The sequence below is a fragment of the Talpa occidentalis genome, unplaced genomic scaffold (genome assembly GCF_014898055.3).
Source record: "Talpa occidentalis isolate TD23 unplaced genomic scaffold, MPIMG_talOcc4v2.1 talOcc4.7, whole genome shotgun sequence".
NCBI lineage: Eukaryota > Metazoa > Chordata > Mammalia > Eulipotyphla > Talpidae > Talpa > Talpa occidentalis.
This window is the reverse complement of record NW_023605083.1, coordinates 2,651,990-2,669,771: the sequence shown is the minus strand read 5'-3', so window position 1 is coordinate 2,669,771 and position 17,782 is coordinate 2,651,990. Positions and strand designations below refer to the sequence as shown.

Below are 17,782 nucleotides of genomic sequence, written 5' to 3'. Positions count from 1 at the left end.
CACGGGCGGGCTCTGGCCCTGGGCGGCCGGTCCCTTGTGCTCAATGGTCGCGCTCTCGTCGCCGCCTTTACCCGCTCGAGACCCCAACTCACGGGTCCCGGTATTCCAAGGCAGCCGTCACCTCTCGGGTCCTGGGGACGTTTTAGAAAGCCGCTGACCCCAACACGAGCGCTGCTGCTGGCCCGACACCCCCAGAAATGAGAACGACTCGCCTCACCAATTTAATAGCGCGCCCCATCTCCAAATGTGCAACTCCGATTTTAATAAAAATAACCCAGTTTCCTTGGGAGACTTTGCTAATGCAGCCTCATTTTTTTTTGCACATTTTGCCAGAGAGCTTTTGTTCTTGTACATGCCCCCCCCTTTTTAATTTGTTGCAGGTGTGGTTGCTAATGAGCCCTCTCTCCTCCCTCTTACAATGAAAGACAAACCAGATCGGGGGACCTGGATGCATTGAGAGCTGAAGTCTTGGAAACTTCCTAATAAGTTGCCGATGGCGACCAGGCAGGGTCTGCTGGCCCCCGTCGGTGACTGTCCCCACCCAAGCAGAGCCAAATCAGCTCCTCCCCACTTAGCGCCTCGGTAGGCCAGCCGCACAGTCGATGTCCCTCTAAGCCCGGATGAAAAGAAAACTCTTTTATTGGCCCGAGATGCCAAGTCCAGGCCCATAGAGGGAACATTCTTCCAGCTAACATGTGTACCGCCTGATTTTATTTTATCTTTGCAATGCAGGCCGGACGGTTGTTCTGCAGTTGTGTGGCGCGCAGCACACGTGAAGGGCCCTTTAAAGACCTGGATTGATTGGAAGGACAAAAATTAAAAGCAATCTGATCCGGCCTCATGCCAGATCCCTGCGGATTTTCTCCCTATCCCATTTCCATCCACTGTCACAATTTGAGTCTGCCTGATTCGATCAGATCCACCTCTGGGAGAGGCAGAATGCCAAGGTTAGGAGGACACGAAGTTATGGGCAACTTTGTGACTCGCCCATCAGCAGTCTGAGAAAGGCTGGCGCTGAGGCATCCCCGTCGGCCCGTGGGATAAGCCAGGCCCCTGGCCGCTGCGGCCCAGCCGTGGGCGAGCCCTGGGGCATCCGGCCACCGCCGCCCGGTCGCCGTGGGTGTCCATGCTGAGGCCGCGCGTCCCGCCTGAGCCCGCCGCTGCCTGTGCAGGGCCCCTCGGGCCCCGACCCTGCGGACCGCGCAGCCATGCTGCACCTGCTGGCGCTCCTCCTGCACTGCCTCCCGCGGGCCGCTGCGGACTACGACATCTGCAAATCCTGGGTGACCTCGGACGAGGGTCCCACCTGGGAGTTCTACGCCTGCCAGCCCAAGGTGATGCGCCTGAAGGACTATGTCAAGGTGAAGGTGGAGCCCTCGGGCATCACATGTGGAGACCCCCCAGAGAGGTTCTGCTCGCACGTAAGTCAGCCTGACACGGTCGGGGTCATTCTGCCCAGCCCAGCGGGGACGTCTGGGACAGGCCGGGGCGGGCGGGCAGCGTGGGAGGGCCAGGAGGCCAGGCTGACTTCCCTGCGCCTTGGATTGGGACCGCGGCCAGGTCCCACCTTGGAAAGGCGCCAAAGCGAAGGCCACCCGTGGACTCGGGGTCACGTGACCGCGTGCGCTGTGGGGGAAATTCTCGGCCACCTGGTCGCTTCCGCTCGGGAAGACCGCAGCTCTGCAGCCCGGCAGAGACGCCCGCCCACCGTGGAGCTGCTGCACTCCGGGCCGGCGAGCCAGGCAACGTCTGTGCTCACTTGCCCCTGACCCCTCGGCCCCCCTGCGCTGCCGTCTCCTCCCCACCAGCCACGCAGACAGTGCCGCCGGCCAGGCCAGGCCACGTGCTGAGGTGGCACTGGCAGGGGCAGTGGTGGGGCAGTGGTGGGGGCACTGGCAGGCATGGTGGGGGCGCAGGCCTGGTTCTTGAGAGGAAGGGGGCCTGGCGGGGCGATGCCGGGCTGCACCTCTTTGAATTCCCCCTCTGTGCGCGCCTGGCGAGTGGGGGGCGGAGCCGTGCAGGCCGTCCCTGGAGTCCCTGCTTAAGAGAGGGTGGGGTCGGGGTCGGAGAGCCTCGGGGCTTGAGGATCCAAGTAACAAAACCACAGCGACCACGGATGCTCGGGCGAGTCCCCGCGGGGGTGGCCCTGGGCCAGCGGGTCCCTCGTGGGCCAGTCCGTGTTGGATGAGGATGCGGCCTCATCTGTACCCCCGTGGGGGGCGCTGGCTCTCTGTCTCTTCGCTGTAAAGTGGTCACACAACAGCACACACTCAAGGGGCCACGCTGATGAGATGCTCAGGTCGGGGCCTAGACAGAGCCAGTGCCCCTGGGGCGTTGCTGTTGTCATGCCCACCGAGGGATGGCGAAGCTGAGGCTACTCCCCGGGAGCAGCGCAGCTGAGGTCTCAGAGTCCGGCTCCAAAGTCCCCTGATAGCTTCCCCCAACCCAGGCGCCTACCCCCACCCCACATCACTGATGGGGGGACTCAGTGGCCTCCTTGGGGTGGCTGCCACCTCCACTTGTCCCCTGGGGAGCCTCCGGGTCTCAGGCTGCACTGAGTGGGTGTCCCCCTGGGGTCCTGGGGTGCCTCATTCCCTGGGGCCAGAGCAGTCAGTTCAGGAAGGTAGTTCTCGCCCGGAGGGGCCGCCTCACATGGGGCCGTCACTGTGGACGGTGGCAGGGCCAGCAGGTGCCAGCCAGGGAGACGGTGAGAGGAGAGAAGACGACAGGCCAGAGGGTCCTTGGGCTGGAGTCCACGAGGAACCTCAGGGCCCGCGTGGCTCAGGGGTGGGCCAAGGGGCCGCCCCTGAAGGTCGGGGACAAGGCCAGGCTGGGGGCCCAGGCGGACCGCCCGCCGCAGCTCCTGGGGAGACTCTTCTGCACATCCCGAAGGGTCAGTCCCGGCCTCTGGTGCTGGAGCCTGCGCTGCGGCTCTTCTCTTCAATGGTCACCGCCGCCTTCCTGTGCCGGGGAGCAGGGGCGGGCGGCTCAATTGTGATTCATGGGGCCAGCGCTGGTCGAGGGCTCCCGGGGTGGAGGTGACCCTTGGGTGCAAGTCCGAGGCCCTCTCCTGGCCAGAGCGGGCCCTTGGCCCCGGACCTCTGCCCTGCCCCCTCACGCTGAGAAGCCAGTGCAGCTGCCAGGCTGGCGTGCCCCCCCGTCCTGCTGTCAGCTCAGCCTGAGTCCTGGCACGTGTCCTGAGATCTGGAAGGAGCTTTTGTCCCCTGCCCCTTCTCTCCTCAGAAGACAGGTGAGGAGGGCAGGGGCGGAGGAGAAGCATCTCCAGCCTCTCGCGCGGAGGTGGGGCCTCAGGTCTCGCACCTGTCTGATGAGCTTAAATATTTCATCGCACGCGGCCTTCCGGCTCCGCGTTTGATTACAAACGTGCCGACGAGGACAGGGCTGCTGCCTTGGCCGGCGGAGGCAGCCTTTCTGGGGACTGACCTCCGCAGGGAGGAAGGGGTCACATCCAGGTGGATCCAAGCCCCCGCCCTGCCATTTGCTGCCACCGAGCATGCCGGTGCGTGTCTCACTTAGTCACCTTGGGGTGCTCTGGGTGGCACCACGCTCACCCGCGGTGGGTGTCAGCAGGGCATCCCCAGCCCTGCAAGGCCGCTCAGCTTAGCAGGTGGGCCGGAAGCCCATCCACGCCCGAGGGCCGGCCCTGGCACGCCCGCTCCTTCCTGGGGCCGCATCCCTTGCCCAGCGCAGCTTCTGCGGGGTGTGGAGCAGAGACGTCTCTGCAGGAGCGGCAGCAGGACCCTGGGGTGTCCAGGCCACCAGGCATATCCTGCCCTGCCCCGGGGGTCCTGGGACCTCAGAGGGCTGTGTGGGCATGGCCCCCCACTTAAGCGTGTCATTGCGGCCACTTAACCTGCGGGGCCGCCACTTGGGTGGTGTCAGCCAGCCACTAGGGAGCACCCCTGTGGTAACCAGAGGCCCCCCCCCCGCCCCCTCAGGCTGGCACACCAGGGGGTGTCTGTCCCCAAGCATCGCCCCTGGGCCCAGCCCTGCCTGTCCCAAGGTATAGCTAAGCAGAGCAGGGCCCCTGAGCACCTCAAGGGTGCAAAAGGAGCCAGGAGTGGCTTTTTGGGGTTCAGGTGTAGACGCCCCTCCACCCAGGCTTCCGTCCTTCCGCAAGGCCACCTGAGAACTGAATTGTAAATTCCAGCCTGGTGAGGAAGGGGCGGGGGAAGAAAGACCAAGATAAATGAATAAATAAAAGCCTGTGGGCTCGAAATGCACAATGAGAATTAACAGGGATGCGCTCTCAGCTGAGGATTCTTGGGCAAGGGCAAAATTTCAATGAGGGGCTGCAGGAGAAGAGGTCCCTGCACCCCAGGACTCCGAGGGCCAGCGTGGTGAGGCTGCAGACTAGGGAGCCGGAGAAGGACAAGGCCCTCGGGCCGCCTTCACCCCTCCAGGGTGACTTCGCCCCAGGACCCTGGGGCGAGGGTGGGGCTGGCCAAGGGGAGCAGCCGCTGGGCTGGAAAGGAGGTTGCCCGCCGCTGCCCGCACTACCTCATGGAAGGGCACAGCCTTTCCTGTGCTGAGACAAAAGCTGGCTGCTGAGCCTCAGGAGCGAGGTGGCGACTCAGGGTGGGAGAGAGCACCAGCCACCAACGAGGGGCGGCGTTTCCCCAGAGGGAAGTCCTTGGACTCACCTTGTTAGGAATGCAGAGTTCCAGGCCCTGCGCTAGACCTGCTGAGCCAGGAGCTGCATTTTTAACAAGAAATCTGGGCACTGTGGACGCACATGGCTAGGTCTGTGGGGAGTGTGACACCGATGAAGGGGGACTCGTGGCCCCACGGGCCTCTGCAGGTTGGGGCTTGCGCTGAGGGTGCAGGTGAAGAGCAGGAAGGGGTGGGAGGGGCAGTGTCTGGGAGCCGAGGGTGACATCTGTGACCTGGGAGCCTGGCGGGCGGTCCAGAGAGGGGGTGATGCCCCAGCCAGAGCCACATCCCAGCTTAGCTGCTTGCAGAGTGGCGGGTGATCTGGAGCAAGTGTTTAAATTCACCAAGCCTCAGTTTCCCCTTCTGCGATGAGGGAGGGTCATGGCCGCCTGGCCCGCCAGCAGCTTCCTGGGGAAGGAGGCACCTCTCTCGAGGGCCAGACAGGGCCAGGTTGGGGGCTGTGCTCTCTGTGGCTGAGCTATGTTCTCATGTCTGAGCCGTTCTAGAGCCTCTTGATTCTTCTGCACTGATGTGGGAGAACATTAGACATTTGTGTGTGGAGACGTCCCACAGGTACCTTGGTCCTGCTGGACAGGACACCGGGAGAAGGCCGGGGAGGGACTTGCCTGGGCCAGTCTTCCCCAGAACCTGCTTCGCCGTCTCTGTGCCTCAGTTGACCAGACGCAGAGCAAGTGGCACCGCTCCTCCCCCAGGGGGTCTGCAGGGCTGGTCAGTGCAGAGGGCAGGTAGGCCCTGGAGCCCCAGCCCATCCTCACCATGACAGGGAACGCGTCATGCAAAGCCAAGGTCCAGTTGCCCTGCCTCTGCCGCCTTTCTGTTCCCCTCCAGCAGCACCAGGCTGACCGGCCCGGTGCTCAGGCCCCCTCCCCGCCAGCATCCTCAGCCCCCCAGGCCAGAGGAGAGCATGGGGAACACCCCACCCCGGCCTCCTCTTTTACACTTTCAGTCACCATCCAAGCCTGACGTCATGCCAAGCTCTGTGCGATGGGACAGCCAGGTGACTCTTGCACATTGAGGTGCAGGAGAAACACAGCAGAGCTGAAGGGCAAGTGGCTCGCGAGGGGCGGGGGACCCGCGCCGACCCGAGGACTGAGGCCAGGGCACATCTTGTCTCGCCCGTTGGCCCTGAGATCCAGCTCCCCCTCACCTGCGCTCCCAGAACACCCTCCTTCCTTCCCATCCAGGCATCCACATCGACCCACGTGGCCTCGGCTCACTGTTCAGGGTCCAGGTTGGACATGGCCTCCTCCGGGCAGCACTCCCAGACTCCCTAACCCAGGTGGGCTGGGATGCCCCCATCTGGCCACATCCCTGCCATTGTGCTCAGTGATGTGGCCCAGGGGTGGAGAGAGAGAGAATCCCCTGCTGTGTGACTTTGGGCAGGAGGCAACCTCTCTGAGCTTTACTTCCTCGAATGGCAGCTTTTAATGGGACAGTCATTCAGGACTGCCAGGCACACAGACTGTCAGGCATCGGGGGGGCCAGGGGGCTGGAAGGACTCAGTGGCAGAGGGAACAGCATGTGCTAAAACACACAGGCAGGAGGCAGGTGGCTGTCGGGAGGGGGCAAGCTTTGCCACCCCGTCTCATGGACACCCCTTACACCCCCGCCAGCCTGGGGGGCAGGCAGCAAATGCTGCTGCGCCATTTGGGGGATGGACAGACTGAGGCTCCCCAAGCAACACTGATGGTGGAGCAGGGATTCACCCTTCTCCAGGGTTGGGGTGAGGCCAAGGGTGCAGGGGGAGGGGTGGGGAGGGCATGGTGAGCAGGCCAAGCTGCGGGCTTGGGGCAAAAGCAGGTGCCTAGCTGCAACCCTTTGCCCCAGGAACAGGACTGGGCTGCACTCCTCAGTTCCCCCACACCACCCACACCCCAGCCCTCCCGCCGGCCAGGCCCGCATGGCCCACGAGGACGCTCCTTCCTGGAGGGCCGGGAGGGACGGGGAAGGTAGGAAATAGCAGAGATGCAGAAACTGGTTCTGTTCGACTTTCTTTGCAGGTTCTGATTGTTTTCAGCAGTAGCAGATTTGCTTAAATATATGAAAATGTGTTTCTAATTCCCCAGGCACACACCAACTGTTGGCAGGGTGGTGGGGGGCGGGGGGGCGGCATTAGCACAGCATGAACCCTGGATGCCAGCCGGGCGCTCTAGGCTCTGCCACACGGAGGTCGGGTGACCCCTTACCTCAGTTTCCCCAACTGTGCAGCGGGCTTTGGCTAGTTCGTCTGAAGTCCCCGGCGATTGCCGGATGCATTCTGGGAGTTTGGGGGAAATCTAGGCTGGAGCTCACGAGTCGCACACAGACAAACCCGGGAGCCCAGTGTGAATAGAGGGGTTCTGAGGTGTGTTGTGCACTAGGACTTTAATTCAAGTTCAAATCAAATATTATAATGTTCTCCTCATGGAAACTCAAAGCAAAAGAAAACAGTGCTGTGAGTAGAAAGGTGTGTCCCGTGATCTCTCTCTGGCGTCTGCTTCTAAGTGCTCTAAACATCTCTAACGGACATGGAATTGACACAGAACATTCTTCGCTGTCTGTGTCTCGCAGGAGGATTTAAGGTGCTCACGCAGTGCAAAAGCACCTGCACTAAGTTAGGTGAACACCCAAGACCACACATTTTTAATTCTAGTAATGGGTGAAATTCACATACATGAACCACTTAAAGTTTTTCTTGTTGTGGGTTCTGGGACACCAAATCTGCCCCCTTTTTTTTTTTCAAGATTTATTTATTTATTTATCTATACAAGCACTGGGTACAGTCAGAAGCGCGGGAGGGTGAGAGAATCCACCAGCGCCAGAGCGGGGAGCAGAGCAGGCAGAAGGACCGAAGGACACTGCTGAGGGGAGCAGCGGGCGGCAGGAGAGGTCTGCGCGCCATGTGGGACCCTCGGCAGCCGGGGATTGAACCGGTGCTGCGGAGGCTGCCGGCAGCTTCTCAACCCAGTGTTCATTCGCTGCGCCACCGGGGAGGCCCCAAATCTGCCTTTTTAACCAGGTTTAAGTGTCCGTTCAGTGGCATCCGGTCCATTCACACTCTTGTACAACCAGCCCCTCCTTACAGCCCCAAAAGCAAATTCCATGCCCGCTGGCAGCCACGCCCCCGCCAGCCCTCCCTCCCGCCTCTGGCTGCCAGGGATCTGCTTTCTGTCTCCGTGTCTGCTGGACGGTCCATGTCAAAGAGTCACATGCCGTGTGGCCTCTGTGTCTGGCTTCTTCCACGCCGCGATGTTTTCCAGGCCTGGGTCAACGCTTCCTTCCCTTTTATGGCTGAATAATATTCCATCGTAGGAGCCGCCTCTCTGGCTTATCCATTCATCAGTGGTTGTTTCCACTTTTTGCCTTTTATGAATAATATTGTTATGAACATTCATGCACGCGTTTTTGCGGGGATGTATGTTTTGATGTCTCTTGGGCATGCACCTCAGCGTGGAATTGCTGAGTCATATGGTAATTTTGTATTTAAGTTTTTGAGGAATGGCCAGACTGTTTTCCACAGCAGCTGCAGTATTTTACATTCTCTCCATCGCTGTACAAAGATTCCAGGCCTTCCAATCTCCAGCTCCTTGCAACGCTTATTTCTGGGTTTGTTTTTTATTATTATGACCGGCCCAGTGGACAGGACATGGTATCTCCTTGTGGTTTTGATGTCCGGTTCCCAGAGGGCCAGCGATGCTGGGACACGTGGGCTGATGGGTCACTTGTGTATATTCTTTGGGGAAATGTGTCCTTTGTCCATTTTTAAAAATAGGAATGTCTTTTTTTCTTACTGTTTCTACATATTCTTATATACCCTGGATACTACATCTTAATCTGACGCGCACTTGCAAATCTGCAAATATTTCCCCCTTTGTGCAGACTGTCTTTGTACTCTTTTGATTGTGTCCTCTGATGCTCAAGATTTTTTCATTTTAGTGAAGTCAAATTTAATATTTTTTCCTTTTATGGCTTGTGCTTTTGGTGTCAGAGCTAAGAATCCACTGCTAAATCCAAGGTCCTGAATGTCTATGTTTTCTTCTAAGATGTTTGTAATTTTAGCTCTTATATTTAGATCGCGGATCCATTTTGAGCTCTCGTCTGTATGTGGTGTAGGATAAGCGTCCAACTTCATTCTCTTGCGTGTGGATATCCAGTTCTCCCAGCACCATCTGTTGAAGAGACTGTTCTTTTCCCCATTAAACGTTCTTGGCACCCTTGTTGAAACTCAATTGACCAGAGACGTGAGGGTTTATTTCTGGGATCTCAAATCTATTCCACTGCAGCACCAAACACACTGTGTGCAGAGTTCGTCAAACCCTCCCGAATACCCTGCATGGCGGGAATCACTTTTGCCCTATTAACCCATTTCATGGGTGAGGAGACTGAGACTCTGGGACTGAGAAGCTGGGCCCAAACTCAAAAGCAGACCCTGCTGTCCAGGGACCGCACCACGCGATGCAGAGGAAGGGAGAACCCACACGCCCCCTTCCTTCCTTTCCTTTCTTTCTCTAACCTCCTTTCTGCTGAGATGTTAGACTGGGTTCTCAGAGGAGGTGGTGCCACATGTTGGGGAGACGTGGCCCCAGGCTGACATCGCTGCCGACCTGCGGGGGTGACACAATCGTGGGTGGCCCCCGAGACCTGGCCCAGCTCAGGGCCGCCTCTCCAAGACCACAAGGGCTCCAGGGCCCCCACCCAACTCCCCTGCAAGCGAGGTTCTCCCTGCTGTGTACGTACCATGAAAGGGGGGCAGGGAGGGTGCTTAGGGCTGGCCTGTGGGGTCAGGGGTGAGGCCGGAAGGTGGGCGGAAGGTTATCGATCACTGCCACTGCAGCCCCTGCCATTAGCCTCCCACCCAGGTAGGGGGGCCGCTGGCCCAACCCCAGCCCTCAGCTGGAGCTGCAGGAAGTGAGAGCCGGGGATGCACGCCTGCCTGGCTGCCTGCCGGGGCTTCCACCTCGTGGGACTCGGCGGCTGTTTCCGAGACCTCCCCGTGTGCCAAGCCCTGCGAACCGCTTCCGCGCACGTGTGTTCTCTGCAGCAGGGAGCGGCAGGGTGACAGCTGGGGGGGGCAAGGAGAGGGAGAGAGCCCGCCCCAAATTTGCACAGTGCCAAAGCCAGGACCTGTCTCCCGGGCTTGGCCACTGTCCTTTCCGTGCTGTCACACGAACCTGACGGCTGTCCTGAGGCTGCAGAGGGGACCAGCATCCCCAGGCACAGCCACCTCGCCTCTCGGGGTTTGCTCCTTAGCAGGGACTTGCACGATCTTGCTCGTGGGTCGCTGCCCATCTCGGTGTGCCCCTCGAGGAGGACTCGGGCCCCATGTCCCCAGCAGTTTGTCTTGGTGCTTTGGGCTGTTTGGAGCCCCGTCCCAGCTCCCTCCACTGCCCATGTCCTTTGTCACTCGACTCCAAGCATGGGCCTGCAAAACAGGGAAACAGGGCGAGCAGGTGCACCCTCGGCCTCGGCCGCCATCTGTTCTTGGGCCAGAGGTGGCCAGGAGGCCGGACAGCCGGTCACCCTCAGAGCCCTGCCCGCTGTGGTGGCGCCCCCTCTGCCACCAGCCCAGGAGAAGTGGATGGACCACTGAGTCCTGCAGGGCCTTGTAGTGTCCCTGTCCCCTGGGGAATCACGAGAAGGCCAGAGGCAGGTGACCGCAGAGGGGAAGCCACTGGCCCGGGCGCACGCTGTCTCTGTCCCCGCGCCCTCCCCGACCCTCCCAAACCCCAGCCAGCCGCCCGCGCGGCTCCCAGCCTCCACCAGGCGCCCGGGACGGTGTTGGCTGCTGGAGCTGGGCGGCCCCTCTGGGAGGTGAATTTCGGCCTGTGCCCTGCGGGGCTGCGTATTCATCCCCACCAGCTTCTGCTCCCTGCGGCTTCCGAGCTCAGAGAAGGAGGGTCGCCCAGAGGAAAGCGGGGACCCCCAGCGGGGACGAAGCAGGAAGCCAGCGCACCCCTCAGCAGCAAAACCCAGAGCAGGGCTCCCGCGCTGGGCATCAGAGCCCCTTACAGAACCCAGGTGCCTTCACACACACACACACACACACACACACACACACACCCCACCCCGAGCTCACCGGGGCCCCCTGTGTTTCCTCTCTTCCTTGTCTGTGCCTGTGTCTGAGGCTTTCTTGACGCCTGTCCCCTCTCCTCAGAGCAGGAGGCCCCGCAGGACTCAGTGGTCCATCCACGTCCCCTGGGCTGGGGGCAGAGGGGGCGCTGCCACAGCGGGCGGGGCTCTGAGGGTGACCGGCTCCCCGGCCTCCTGGCCACCTCTGGCCCAAGAACAGGGTGCACCTGCTCGCCTACAACTAGCATTTATTGAGTGCCTGCTGCATACCGAGAACTCGACTGAAACGAGCCCCCGACGCTCTCAGACACTCGCGGCAGGCTCTGTACTTGCTCCCATTTTGAACGTGAGGTTCAGAGAGGCGAAGCCGCTTGCCCAAGTCGCACAGCGTCTAAGCGGGGGGGCCGGCACCTCCACCGGCCCCCTGACCCAGTGCCGCTCCCTCCTGCAGGCTCCCCGAGGTTGACCAGGGCTGGGGCCGTGCATGTTTACTCATGTGTGTGTTCAGCGTGCGTGTGTGAGTGTGTGCCGTGTGTGCACTGTGTGCATGTGCTTTTGTGTGTGTTGCTTCTGTGCATGTGTGTGCACGTGTGTGGTATGTGTGCATTTATGTGTGGTGTGCATGTGTGTTTCATGTGGCGGTGTAGTGCACACGTGTGCACTTATGCATGTCACATGTGTGTTGCTTGGTGTGTGTTGGCATGTGTGTGCGCACACATGTGCTTGCCCACTGTGCTGGCGAGGCCCCCCCCCCGCACACCCTGCCGGCCAGAGGAAGGGGGACGGGACAGACATGCCGAGGCTGCTAATCCACTTATTTGATAATTCACTTAGTTCGCGTCTGTTTGCCGTGTGCGGGCTCCCCGCGCCCACTCCGGGGAAGGCTGCGCCCGGAGGAACCTGATCTGTTTTTCTGGGGAAGGAGTAGGGAAAAAATACACCAAACAACGGACAATAATGGACCTAAAAATAGAGGTGGGGGTGGCGTCTGCCTGGCCCTGGGCGCCCGCCCCTCCCACCCAGTTCCCAAGGTTCTGGCTGCCTCTCAGCCTGGGGGAGAGCCAGGCCAGGAAAGAGGGCTGAGGGCAGGGGCACCCTGAGTTGAGAATGGCCCCACCGCAGGCTCCTCAAGCAGCGGCCCCCACCCCTGCCGCGCCCTGCGGTCTCCTGGGCAGTGTGAGCCGCACGCGGGCCTGCCCCAAGGCCTGGGCTGTGTCCCCCAGGCCACCCTAACGTGAGGACCACTGTAAGGAGTGTCCTCGGAGCAGGGAAGGGGGGCGGATTACGTGACTGCCCCCTCCACCAGCCCCAGGTCTCCCAGCCCTTGGCGTCCCCTTCTTAAAGGCCGCGAGCGCAAGCAGCCGCTGGACGGACCGAGGAGCAGAGAAGGCTGGGCAGGAGTTGTGTGGGCACCCCCAGGGCCCCACCCCCAGCAGCTCTCAGGGCCTGGGCGGTGGGCTCTGAAGCAGCCACCGCAGTCTCTGGGGTGGCCAGGACGTCAGGATCTACAAAGCTCCCGAGGTGGCCCAGGCCACAGCCAAGTTTGAGACACACACCCCCACCCCCCTGCCCACTCAGGACAGCACCGCTCCCTCCCAGCCTGGGCATCGAGGTGTTTCTTTAAATGCAGAGAGCAGAGGGGAGAGCTGGCTCTCAGGACTCTTTCCAGCATCTGAGCCGCAGGCTCCATCCTTGCTCTGGCTCCCTGGGACCTGAGCGCTGCCGACTCCCCCTCGCCCTTTGTTCCCAGCTCTGAGCCTCTCTTCCTGGAAGGAGGCTGGCCAGCCTGAGTCAGGCCTTCCCTGCAGCTGCTAAATGTCAAGGCTGCCCTGGCTCCAGGCCTCTCCTTCGGCCTTATCTCCTGTGCGCCCCCAGGCTCCTGGCTCCGCCAAGGGCCTTAACCCATCTGTTCCGGCAGCCTTCGCACATCTGGTCCTTGCACACCCCCTCCCTGGGTCCCTCTGCCTGGGGCGCGGGCCTCCCAGTCTGGGGGCTCTCCCTCTGCCTGTCCACATCCAGCCCACCCATCCTCCTGGGCCTGTTCTTCTGAAATTCCGCCTCCCCCAGGAAGCTTACCTGACCTTCCCAGTCCGCTTCCTGCAGGCTTGTTGTCTGCATGATTCACAGGGTTCCAGCCTTCGGCGGGGTCTGTGGCCTCAGCAGAGCGGCCAGAGTGCTTGGGTTACAGAGTGGGAGATGGAGCCCGTGCCTGGCCTTGGGGCCTCACTCCCCCCACCCCATCAAGCGGGGGTGATGGAGGTGGCAGGACAGAGGTCACGCTTAGGTGCCCTTGCTTGGATCCGCTGTACCAGGCTCTGAACCTGGCCGGGCCTGTGAGTCCCTTCGAGGGTTTTAGTTGACTGGTTTATTGTTTTCAGTTTGGGGCAGAAAATCTGGAACACCCCCAATCTCTGCTCTGGGCGGAGGGAGCAGGAATGTCTTCATGCCCCGCCCCCTCGCCAGATGATGACTGCAGAGCACAGGGGACTTTCAGAAGCAGGTGCTGAGGAAGTGAAGGAACAGATGAGTGAAACCTGACCACCCCCACCCCCGCCCAGAGCTTCCTCCGCAGAGTGCTGCACCTGCCCAGGTGTGCCCAGATGTGCCCAGGTGGGGGCAGGCCTAGGGCCTTCTTGCTCTTTCCTCAAACACCAGCCAGAAGAAGCCCTCGAAGGTCTTAGCTTGTGCTGGTTGGCACGGGCAACCCTCTGGTGCCACATCCATTCCAGAGACCCCCTTTTGAGAGTGGAGGACGCAGAGAGGGGACCTGCTGGGGGGGTATATCTATGCTTAGGTAAGCACCTGTTGCCCCAGGCTCCACCCCTGCCTTCATGGAGCACACAGTGTGGAGGGGACCCCCACAGATGATGGTCAGAAGCAGTCACTGAGGGAGATGTGAGCCAGTGCTCGTGGGGGGCATTGGGAGTGGCGTCAGGGGTGTCTTCCCTGAGGAAGAGAGCGGGAGCAGACCCCCCAGAGGGCTGGAGGGAAGCAGCTCGTCCCAACCAAGGCGGGAAAATGGCTTTAATAGCATCGTCGAGTGATTCGGCAGAATTTTGTGTGTGCTTTGCAGGCGCAGACATCTGTGGCACAAAAATCCCTCGTTCCCCTAAAGGAAGTGTTATAGGACAGGGGGAGGGGCAGCCCAAGCCCCGCAAACCTGCCTATTCTACATGGGTTCTGCCATCCGCCGCATCAACACAAAACATAGGAGACTTTAATGGGAAGGAACTTTAATAAAACTAGGAAACAATACAGGTAAGGCAAAGAGTCTAGTTTCTAAATGAAGCACCCAAAGTGACCCGTCCCCTTGTGGGTAAAAGTCCACCCATATGGGATCGGCCCAGAGCAAGGCCCCAAAGCCTGCCCCAAGTCTAAAGCATCTTCCAGTGGGACCCACAGAAAAGGGCCAGAAACAACCAGACAAGCCCGGAAGGAAAAGAGCAAAATCAACATCAAGATAAAAGCCGCCATGGTCACCTCCCCACGGGTCTCACCCACATCTGTGTCACCCCGTCCACGACCAAAAGACAAGCGCAGTTTCTTCACGTGTCTCTCGGCTCCATGCGCCTCCTCCAGGTCTCCTTCTGGCTCCATCCTGCTTCCTTCCTCAGTCTCTTCTGCAGCTTCTCCTCTCCCTGCTCAGCTCCACCCTCCCTTGGGTGGGGCAGGGAACCTCCCCCTTTCCTGGGGACCACCCTGTTACAGAAGAAGGCCGGTGCGTGGAGGCAGGTGGCGTAGCGGGGTTCATGGCGCACGGGGTCTTGGTGCTTTCTCGACAAAGTGCTGTTGAACACGTTGCCTAACCAGCCCCTGCCTCAGTTTCCCCATTTTGAAAATGAGGACTTGGCCGAGCCTGGGGCTGGGTGAATAGAGAAAATGAAATCGCCACAAGACCATGGCCGCGAGGCGGTGCCAGTGCAAATCCCTGTGCGGAGTTTGTGCAGGAAACCAGGCGGGAAGAGGCGGGAGATGGTGGGGCGGGGGGCAGAGCCAGAACCGGTTCGGGTCTGGACTTTCCCCAAAGCGGGGCGCTGGGGTTCAGCAAGGGAGCTGAAGACACAGGGGAGTTTTCTAAAGAGCCACAGGTGGCAAGTGGGGAAAGAGCTGGGGCCCAGGGGTAGGTGGTGGAGGGGTGGCAGGGGTGCTGGGGCGAAGGTGAGGGGGACGGGCGGTGGGGGGTCCAGCTTCTACCCACTAGGACCCTCCCCTTACCGTGGGCGGCCCCCCCAGTCCTAGGCCGCCTCTCAGGACCAAGACCCCATGGTTCGCCCCAGCCTGCCCTGCCTCCACCCGCCCCAGCATTTAAATCCTCCGAGCCCCTTTTTTTCCTCCGTGATAAAATATTCATGTCAGCAGAGCGGCCTCTCTGGGAAGGCTGCGTGCGTCTAGCTTGCGCTTTGCACAGGCTTTTAGAGAGCAGAGCGCTTTCCTCCTCTCTAAGCATTTTCTAAGTCCTGAATCAATAATGCACTTTGCTGCTTCTCTGGCCGCGAGTCCTCCCTCCCCGCCCCCACCCGCCGGCTTCGTGCTTTGCTCCGCTCCCTCTCGCTCCTCCCGCTCGACTTCTATTTACTGTTTAGAAAAGTATTAAACGCGAGTGTGGAGCGGCTCGGGGGGCGCGCCTGGCCCGGGAGCGGGGGTGGTTCGGGGGCGAGATGGGGCGGCTGCCAGGCAGACGGGGGTGACCTGGCAGAGTCTGTGCTCAGGGCAGGAGGGGGAGTAGGAAGGGGCTGAAGGGTCGGGGAAGGCTGAGCTTCCCCCGGGCCCTGGAAAAGAACCATTTGAGTTCCTGGCCTGGGGGAGAAGGAAGATTTGGCTAAGCCAGGCTCTCTCCCCCTTCTGATCAATGAGAGGATGTTTACAGCATAAGCAGAAAACGCAACACCAAAGGCAAGAGAAGGGGCCTGGGGCAGAGACTTGTGGAGCCCATAGGTGGCCAGACCTCCTCTGGCACGTTGGCTGGGCTGCTTCCCCCGCGATGAGTTCCCTGTCGATGATTCCCTGTCGTGAGGTCTGTAAGGAGCGCAAGGAGGTGCCTCCCGGCCTGAGACGCCCTCCTGTGTCTGGGGTTATGTGGTAGCAGGAGCAGGACTGGGGTGCAGCAGATGCCGGGTGAGGGTGGGGCCCTGAGTCAGCACAGGCTCCCCAGCCAGGATAGAATTTCACACCCCAGACATTCTTGTTCTTCGAAATCTGCCTGGGGGGAACCCGCATATGCCCCGGACAAAGCAGCACGATGCACTTTTAAGTATAAAAATTTAAGTCCCTGGAGAAATGAACCCTTCCGTGGCCAGCTGCTTGGCCAGGCCCATACCCTGCTGTCCTGCTGACGAGGGAGTCTGCATGCCAGGCGCTGCACCCTCCCCTGGCGGGTGTCCTGGGCAGGGTACTGCTGCCCGGTGCGGAGCCACAGCTGGGACCAGAGGCCATGGCAGCCGGCTGGATCATGCACCCACCTGAAGCCCCGCAGGTGGGTCCCTCCATGGGCCACAGAGGGGCAGAGGAATGCAGGGCGATTCAGCCCACGTGTCGGTGGGGGGTTCAAGGTCCCAGCTCCACCTGGATGTGCTGCTCGTGTCCCACCACAGGTGAACACCTGCTGGAGGCGGGGACGGCCCTGCATGGAAGGTTCTAGAAGGAGGTAAACAGTGAGTGGGGTGGCAGTTAAAGACCCCCCTGTTCCTTCCGAACAATTTGGGGAGCTGGAGCAGAGTGGAGCGCCTCCCGGCACTTAAGACAGATGCCCGTGTCCGTCAGGTAGGGCGGGAGGTGGCTGCAGGCTCTGGGCCCCTGGGGGATGTCCACCGTGGCTGGGTCAGGGTCAGGGGCCGGGGTGGCTTCCAGAGACTCGTGGCCTGGCTCCTGGTGTCCCTGCCGGAGTGATGGCCCCAAAGGACGACAACCAGAAGCCGGTCGGGCTCCTGCGCCTCGCAGCTCCGCCCGGAACACACGGGTCAGTTTCCGCTGACTCATGAGCCGGGACGTGACCTTGCTGCTGTCCAGGGCTTTGCTCGGAGAGAAACTCCACAGGGGAGAGGAGCGGGGCCTGCGGGTGGAGGAGTGAGAGGCAGAGAGAGCAAGAGGGACAGGGATCAATGAAACCAGAGAGAGGAGCAGGGAGAGAGACCATCAGGGCCTCTAGAATTAGAATTGGCTCCGAACAGAATCTCTGTTTCCGCTTGGTTAATAATTTATCTCTGCTGCAACTTTTCTTACCAATAAATAGGAAATTATTTGTTAGGGAGAATTCCCCCAGCACCCCGGCTTCTCCCTGGAGAGGGGGAGGTGGGGATGTGTCCCCGAGCCCCGCCCCAAGGGCCTGGGCAGACCCTGGGATGGTGTCAACGCCGGCCCCTCCATGAACGGGGAAACTGAGGCACTGGTGGCGAAAGGCCCTGCCCCCGCACGAGGGCTCAGGGACAGAGTCCCGAACTCCTACCTCGTGGGCCACGGCTTGTGGGTCCTCGACAGACGCCTCCCCGGGCTGGGAGAACCCAGCCCAGTTGCTCAGAGCATCTTCCACGGTGGGGGTGGGGCCGCCTCCTCCCTCCCGAGCGGCCCCTTCCTAGTTCCGTTCTGTCAGAGGGACTTGGTGCTGCTCCCCCAGCCCCTCCATGCCCCCCAAAACTCCCGCCTCCCAGGGCCAGGCCCACGTCCTTCCTGCGCCCGGCGTGGCCAGGCTCTCCCTGCAGCCCGGCCTCCCCCTGCAGACGCCTCCCGCCCCAGCCGAGGCTGACAGGGCTGAGGAGGAGCCGAGTTCAGTTGGCAACTCGGCAGACAGGTTCAGAAAAATCTGTCAGCTGCTAAACTGTTCCCTGGGCCTGCCCACACGCCTCGATGGGGGGTGACGGGCCGCCCGCCTCCCGGGGCTGCAGGGGTGGCCCGGCGGGGGCGGCGTGTCCTTCCCTGCAGGGTGAAGGGCGCAGCCAGACTTGTCTGAGCCCGGCTCCCGCGCTGTCCTGCCTCGCCGGCCGCGAGCCTCGTGACCCTGGGCAGCCGCTGGGTGCCTTCCCCTCCTGCGGGATGCAGAGAAAGG

General features: G+C 61.1%; 1 protein-coding gene across 3 annotated transcripts in view; it reads left to right on the top strand.

Annotated features, from left to right (window-relative positions):
* The first annotated feature begins 1,124 nt into the window (after positions 1–1,124).
* The window catches only part of NTNG2 (netrin G2), a 49,290-nt gene continuing 32,632 nt past the window's right edge, over positions 1,125–17,782 (top strand). For 2 of the 3 annotated variants that reach the window (XM_037492935.2, XM_037492933.2), the window contains exon 1: positions 1,159–1,421. In XM_037492935.2, coding sequence (XP_037348832.1) covers positions 1,209–1,421 — 213 coding nt within the window. In that variant the 5' untranslated portion in view covers positions 1,159–1,208. Of the gene's footprint in view, positions 1,422–17,782 lie in introns of all 3 variants that reach the window. The other variant, XM_037492934.1, reaches the window with a different exon arrangement.